Consider the following 7715-nt stretch of genomic DNA (forward strand, 5'->3'; position numbering starts at 1 on the left):
GGTCCCGATGGAGAGCCGATGGAAAGCTCTTCATCAGAGCTAAACTTTTTTTTTAAATTTCTGAAGCTCCTATGTTGAATAGCTTTTCAGTTCTAAGCATGTTTGTATGTCCAGACACCCTGTACTCAGGTGGAGCCCCCTCTTCAAATATGGGGTCTATCGTAAAACTGTTGGCACAGTGTAGGTCAGACACATTTACATTCCTGCCAAATTTCACGTTGATCGGTGCAGCCATAATATGGTTGACCAAAAATCACTGAAAAAAATAAAATAAATTAAAAATAATTAAAAATAAATAAAAAAAAGCACGAAAACAATATGACCCCTGCTTCCCATGCAGGGGTCATAATAATTTTAACGAACTAATTACAAAACAATGCTCAATTAGAGCTAATTTTTCTTCATATATTTAAAACTTAATTTCAACATTTACTTGGGAATGTAACTGTGGTGCTAAATATTTTCCTAATACTTCCTTTGTTTTTCTACGGACAGAGTCCATAAGCCAGTCAGTTTTGTTTAAAGCAACTTTGGTTGGGTTCTTTCAATGACTTCAGTATGCAGGGTAATGCAAAATTACACAACGCAAATTGAAGAAATTATTGGGGTTTATGTTACATACTGACTTTAATTACACTACACACGGTATAGTTTGTTTTATGATAGAACTGTAACGACTGTTAAATGTGACTTTTGCTTAACTGGATGATTCTATRTTATTAGCTACATGCCTGGGAACAATCCAGCACATAACTGAAGTTTTCAATTCTTCATTAGAGTAGGTTTGAGAAGCATGGCTTTGACCGAATGACAGGGTCCCACCACTGATGATGCAATCAAATAGGCGGAGCCATGCCCTGAAGCTCTTTGATAAAACTAGATGGACTTCCTGGTTCTCGGCCTTATCTCTTCGTCACTCGAATAAAACAGATCAGCAAAGAGTGCTCTTTGGTTTTGTATGGTTTCCTCTTAACAATTCTTTCCATGCATCCGCACATTTGTCGTATKGTTCAGCACACATTCTGGAAACGAACACAAACAACTCTACTTTCTTTCAGGTTCATAAAATACCATTCACATGAACAACTATGAACATTTTGTGACTGTGTTATTTTAAAATGGAAGTGATCCATTTAGGTTTTAGTCCTATTTGGAGAGACTGTTAGCTTATTTAGTCAGAAATCATTTATTTCTACAGGCTGAGGTCGGTCAAAAGGCTTTCTACAGCAGGTAAGATGATTTCTCTCCAAAGAACCTCACTTCAAAAGAGCTGAACATTCTCTGTAACAATGGGTGTCATCAGAWACAGAAACATGCCGCTCATGTGAASGAATGAACAGTCTGCAAATTATCCACMCCATCTCTGGTTCTCTTGGTCATAAAGAAAGAGTCACAAATGAAAAAAAGGGAAGATTTTGTTTTTTGTTTCTTTTAAGAAGAAGAAGTAAGGAAAAACTGAGATTGCACAACAGAACTACAGGAAGCCAAACTGGTGTGAAGAAAGATAACAGTCGTGTTGCCAGAACAAACCTGCTTCCCTGTGAAACCTTGGCAGATGACCTTCGTGTTCTTATTGATGTAGAGGTTCTGTCTTGTTCCTGTATAACAGTGTCTAACTCCACTGTGCTGCACTGAAGGGGTGAAAAAGAAGAGGAGAAGCAACACAAGCAATCAGTTGAAACATAAACACACGGGCTAATTTCAATCATCAAAATTTTACACGTTCACAACTTGGGAAGCATTTTAGTGTTGTGTTGTGTATAAAACTGGTTATAAACTTCAGTACCATAACATCTCAAAAAGGTCAAAAATGTAACAAAATACAATTTTTCTCAACCTTCCAAATGTCATTCATTTCACAGTCAATAGTAATAAAACATTTACACTCTTCTTTGAGGACATTGGTGTCTGTCAGCTCAGCAGCTCTGCATTGTTTTGGCAGACATGTCTTGCACTGTTGCTGAGCCACACTGTCTGCTTTCCCCAGACTTGACCACTACCTTTTACAGAACATGTGACCAAAAACACTCCTGTGAATTGAAAGGCACACCAAGAACACATTTAAATTTTTGCTTAAGTGGTGGGGTCCTTCAGATGTAAAAAAATAATAAAAACAAAACTGTAGAAACTAAACAAATATATGTTTGAACATCTACACAATCTCCTGCGACACAAAGATTTACTCAAGCTCATTTCAATATCACATGAAGTTCAGATTTTGTTTCCAGCTGATAGAAAATGTATTTCACWTATCCAATACTTAGACATATCTCTGCACACATCTCTCTGTAGTGATGAACAATTAATGCAACAAATGAGACAGTACTGATTCTATCAGAAGGAAAAAATATCTAGCTGCTGCCTAAAACTTCACATTCATATGATACTGATAAAAAAACACAACACTGATCTCCATCATAGCTTATAACAAATACATTTGCTGCAACCCTGCAAATTTCTATTGTATAGCAAAGAGATATTAATAGAACTGGAATTATAAAATAAACATTTTGCTGAGTGATGACAACGTGTTTGACAAAAACAGCATTAATATGACTGAAGTAAATTTGTCTCTGAAAATTTGAATGATACCAATTGTTCAGTTGTTGCAGACAGGAAAAGCATCAGAACTAAGCCTGTTTATTATGTTGCTGTACCAGAGATATTTTGACACCCCAATTAATTAATTAATTTTTAATTATAGAAGTATAGAACCAAAACCATGTAACATAGGAATAAAAAAATAAAAATAAAACAAGCTGCTAACAATAAAATGAAATAAGGCTGGACGGCGATGACAGGCAAACTGTGTTCTTGGAGCTGAAAAGATTTAAATCTCTTCCCAAAACAACCAAGTTTAGTGTCAGAAAACAGCACCTACTGCAACCCAACACCTTGAACTTTGCTCTTCAGTCTCACATATGGCTGAGCATAATCTCTGTGCAAAGTTCAATTCCTTCATCCGAAGAAGATCATTTTCAAAAATCTCTGTTTCAAAGTGCAATGCATATTATTCACAACAAGCTTTAGGCTCTAATTTTAAATCCGCATTTGTCAGAACCCGGGTTGCAACCAAAAACACCTATCTATTTTATTTCTCTTATATTTACAAATGCTCAATTTCTCAGTGAAGCAAACCTGGAGGAACAGGTGACGTGMGTTTTCTGTGGGACCTTCGTTAAAAGTTAGCCAGCCTATTTGCGACTAACGATTTGTGGGTTTTTCATAGTTCAGCAGCTAACATGCTAGTGTGACAGCCAGGAGTTTTGCTAACCARTGGTTGTGCCTGTCTAATAAAACAGAATAATCGTCACCAGCGCAAAGCCAAAGATCATAAATCGCTGAAACTACACTTARATACTCGATTGATTATTATTTAAAACTTAACGAGTTAAATACTTACAAAGCAGCCTGGCAAATAACCTGCTGTGAGACATTTTCGGTCATTCACCAATGACACCACAGGGTGAGGGCCTTACACGTATAATTTAGCTGACTTTGGATATGCCTGTAAAAAAAGACTTGTAAATTATTTCGAAACGAGTCTTTCTTTTATTAAGAAAAAATAAGAAATATTTAATTTCTTTGTAAATTTTATAACTGTGTAATTTTTGAAACAATATATTTATATACCCCCATTCTACAGGATTTTGTTTTGTTTTGTTGTTTTTTATAAGGCGGTACAATTTGCGTCCTTAACAGAAATGCATTCTGGTTATTGAAGTTTTCAAAATTATATGAAAGCACATCAATCAGCACTAGAGGGCGCCACAATCTCATGAATAGGGTTCGTGGGGGGTTCAGTAAAAACTTCCTACTATCTCCTAAATAGATAAAAAAAAATAATAAACAAACAAATAACACAATTTGGAGGAAAAAAATAGGTATTTTTGTTCTAGATCTGCAGCAACCACAGGGCAACATATTTCATAGTAAATTCAAGGTTATTTGTTATAATTAACAATATTTTACAGCTAAAATATATATTTAAAAATGCGTTGCACACATACTAATATTCCCTAGAATTAAAATAATATATAAAATCCTAAACTTGACTTTTATGTATAAACCAGCAGTCCAGGCACATAGGGATTCTTGTGCAGAGCACTCTCAGAGTCAACTGAGAATAGTCAGTAGTCAGATGTGATATTACACTGGCAGAAATTGGTGGTTTGAATGCAAATATATATTTCTCAGCTGATATTGACTTTCAACACTGTGGTTATTCCAGATCACCGGGCCTAACACACATTTTCACTTTTYATTCTTGTGAAAGACAAAAAATAAACTTTAATCCATGCAAAAAGTTCTCAGCACTGATATTTGTAAAACAAATCTTGTTCAACAAGTAATACTGCTCTGACAAAGAATCGGTCAACAAGCTCATCATTCTTAGAGGTATACAAATTCACTGGAGAAATGTAACTGTACTTGTATGCCAACATCAATAAAATTTTTATCTGAACAGCAAACAGGTACTCTAGGAGTTGCTCAGTCAGTAAGTGAAAGCATAATTATGAGTATACTTGGAGTTGAAGCATGTTCAACTTCTAGTATGTTTCAATGAAGTATCACCTGCTATGCACCTGCTGTTAGTGTGAGTTTATGTCAGTGTCAAAAAAGTACTAAAAATGTGACTTTGTTCAGTGACAGAGTTGTTTCTGCCGTTTATTCCCCAATTTATTTATTTATTTATTTATTTAATCCAGATGTAGGTTACAGCTTTGCTTTTTTTGAACGACTCCTGTCAGGAGGCCTGAATTCGAGTTGTCCAATCAGGAAGCACCAACTCCTCCGACGCTGATTGGTCGCCACTTTGGTCACATGTTACTCTTACGCTAATTCAAAGAGTCATTTACGCTTACCTTCGCTTGGTCCTCACGTTTTACTTGAGAGTTTTACGTACCGGCGCCAAGCTGCGGTCAGAAAAGAGCGCAGCGACATAAACGAACCACGGGAAGCATTCAAGTCATACACGAAAAAAAAAAAAAAAAAAAAAAAAAAAAGAAAAAGAAACCCGGCCCTGCCGAGCAACTCAAGATGGTTTTTGAAACTATCTCGAAGATAATTAAAGTCCAGCTTCCGGCCTACCTCAAGAGGCTGCCGCTTCCGGAAACCATCGGCGGATTCGCAAGGTTAACAGGTAATTCACAACAACTGTGAACAAATGAGTTGTGAACTCATCAGAGTCCTCAGCTGCTAGCACAGAGAACTGAATTTGCTTTTAGCTAGCATCAAAATAAACCATTATTTAAACATTTTCAATAGGCAAAATCTAAACTTGTGTATGGAAGGACTTCTGGATCTAAATGTATATCACAGGTTTCTATGTCTCGGGGCTAAGCAACTAAAAGCACATCACGTTTTACATTAAACAGTATAAGGGCATTTAGAGGTATCACACCGTGCACATTTGCATCCCTGATTATTTATTTTGTTGGTAAAATGCATGGGGAAAAGGAACATTTTCTTGCAAGTTAACATCTAGCTGTAACATTTAGAAGTGTTCAGAGAAAGGCTGCAAAACTCTGTATTTATCGCACAGTTCGCACAACAGCACACTCTACCAGTTGTCTATGTTCTGAAGGCCAAACATAACTTCTTCAGAGCTTTGGACATTTTACCACATTATGTTATAATTCAGCTCAAGGCTTGTACAAGACTTAGACTTTTTGGTTGCAATGTACCTATTTACAGCATGAACCGCGGATGTTGTGCTGTCTTATGAAATTCAAATGACCCATGAACAAAAAAAAATGGTCAAAACAAAACACCAAATAAAGCCAAGCATTCTGTAAATATTGTCTACCACATTTCATACTTAGTTTTAAATTGTGATCAAATTAATATGCCAGAGTTGTAGCAATTTGGTCATGGTTCGTAAGTGCCTTTCTGAGAAGAGTGTGTTGAGGGTGACTCCCAGCAACTACAAATTCTAGCTTAATATCTGTAAAATGGACCACATTGTAGCCATCTTTGTGTTTGCCAAGGTCGCTTAGCAGTGGCGGCTTGAGTAGGATGACGCCAAAAGTTAATTAGTTTCAGATGTACCGGTACATGCAAAACGATTACTTACCAAAAGTTTCATTCGAAGCTGTCCTGTTGTTCATGAGACATTTTACCAGGGCTGCAGACAAACAAACAGGCTTTTAACCTTTGGTGTAGGTGTTTTTAGAAGCACASTGGAGCCACATGTCCGTTGTGATGCTATATAACTTTGCATGTATATGGACCACAGTAAAATTTTACAGTTGTGGCTAATCCTCACTTTTCCCCTCACATTGAATGAAGAACTCTCAAGCGAAGTTTCTGGGCCTCATCTGTTCCTGGTATCTTACTGAGACATATTACTGAGACATATTACTGAGACATATTACTGAGACATATTACTGAGACATATTCAGGTACAAGATGCAGGTCAGAAGTGAAACAGTTCTCTGTATCTTGTTACATCWTTATATAATGTGTTTAGGTTAACTGATAGGTAAGTTTATTCAAATTTATTCCAAAAGAGGGTTTCATTTCTATTAGAAAGTTGGAGTTTCTTAGTTTTAAGTCAGGGGGGAAAAAAATCATCCGAAAGGCCCACTGAAATTTAAATTGCGATTTGGAAAGTCTGAGATTCCTGCCAAACCTMGACCTCAGAATCCAGTATGGCTGACTTGTGCATGAAATGTGGTGATAGCTGCAGTCATAAATGGTTCATTTTTCACTTTTTTACAGTTTGTGTCTCATTAAAGTCACAAAGTACTGCAGTGAAAGTGCAGTGTGAGCACAGAGCTGAATGACTTTGCTGAAAWCTGCCGAAGAAACTGAAGTCGAGTTGTTAAAGCTAAAAGAAGCTGAACACTAAATACAGCTTCAAAACTCTTGCATCATCACTCCTAGATCCAAACTTCAAGGTTAATAGAATGCTGCATAATTACAGAAAAGTAAAAMTATAAAAATAAAAATGTGGGTCCAGCAGATGGTTTTTACGAAAGGGTCACTTCAGATCTTTTGATGTGCTGTTCTGTGGAAAGGTTATGAACAATAAATGTCTTGCCTTTTGTGGCTAGCTATTAGGGTTGGGCAATATTGGCAAAAAAATTAATCACGATTAATTGTGGTATTTAGCCGATAACGATTAATTTGACAATTAATCCCCTGTAGTCCCTGGACACCCTTATGTCCTGGTCACATGACCAATTTAGTGGGAAAGATTTGCTCTTCGTAAAAAACCTGTTCCAAATTGGGTCAAAATTACAGACTTCAGGCTGTACATCAAACTATAAATTGTGTTGATAGATAAATAAATTACAGAACTTTTTTTTTACGTTCATCATATCTGAAGCAGAGAGGAGCACCGAGCGGACTCTGCCTCGTGGCATTAATCGTATTAATCGTCAAGTGCCAAAAAGTAATCGATTAATGTTTTTCTCACGATTAATTACACACGATATGATTATGCCCAACCCTACTAGCTATTCAAACAAATTCAGTCCTGGAAAAGAAAATTCTGACATGATTTATTGCCAAGAGCAAAGTGAAGTACTAATATTTTTAAAGGGGCAATATTATGTGTATATATAATATATATACACATAATTGTATAGAATAATATTACGCTCGCGGGGTGTGTGGGGTGGGGGCGCTCTGCCATGAGGAAGCTTGGCTTAAAGACACGTCCCAGGGGCGTTCCTGGTACCAAAAGGCGTTTCTGGTCCCCACCTGTC

At 36.7% G+C, this 7715-nt stretch overlaps 2 protein-coding genes across 2 annotated transcripts in view; one reads left to right on the forward strand and one right to left on the reverse strand.

The window, feature by feature from the left end:
- The window catches only part of suclg1 (succinate-CoA ligase GDP/ADP-forming subunit alph), a 22184-nt gene extending 18702 nt beyond the window's left edge, over positions 1 to 3482 (reverse strand). Inside the window, exons 1-2 of the mRNA XM_014007868.1 lie at positions 3404 to 3482; positions 1531 to 1631 (exon numbers count right to left, since the gene is read on the reverse strand). Of these exons, the coding sequence (XP_013863322.1) occupies positions 1531 to 1631; positions 3404 to 3437 (135 nt within the window). The 5' untranslated portion in view covers positions 3438 to 3482. The remainder of the gene's footprint in view (positions 1 to 1530; positions 1632 to 3403) is intronic.
- A 1446-nt stretch (positions 3483 to 4928) lies between these two features.
- Positions 4929 to 7715, forward strand: part of cisd2 (CDGSH iron sulfur domain 2) — a 5641-nt gene continuing 2854 nt past the window's right edge. The window contains exon 1 of the mRNA XM_014007871.1: positions 4929 to 5143. Within this exon, the coding sequence (XP_013863325.1) occupies positions 5041 to 5143 (103 nt within the window). The 5' untranslated portion in view covers positions 4929 to 5040. The remainder of the gene's footprint in view (positions 5144 to 7715) is intronic.

The sequence above is a fragment of the Austrofundulus limnaeus genome, unplaced genomic scaffold (genome assembly GCF_001266775.1).
Source record: "Austrofundulus limnaeus strain Quisiro unplaced genomic scaffold, Austrofundulus_limnaeus-1.0 Scaffold45, whole genome shotgun sequence".
NCBI classification, from domain to species: domain Eukaryota; kingdom Metazoa; phylum Chordata; class Actinopteri; order Cyprinodontiformes; family Rivulidae; genus Austrofundulus; species Austrofundulus limnaeus.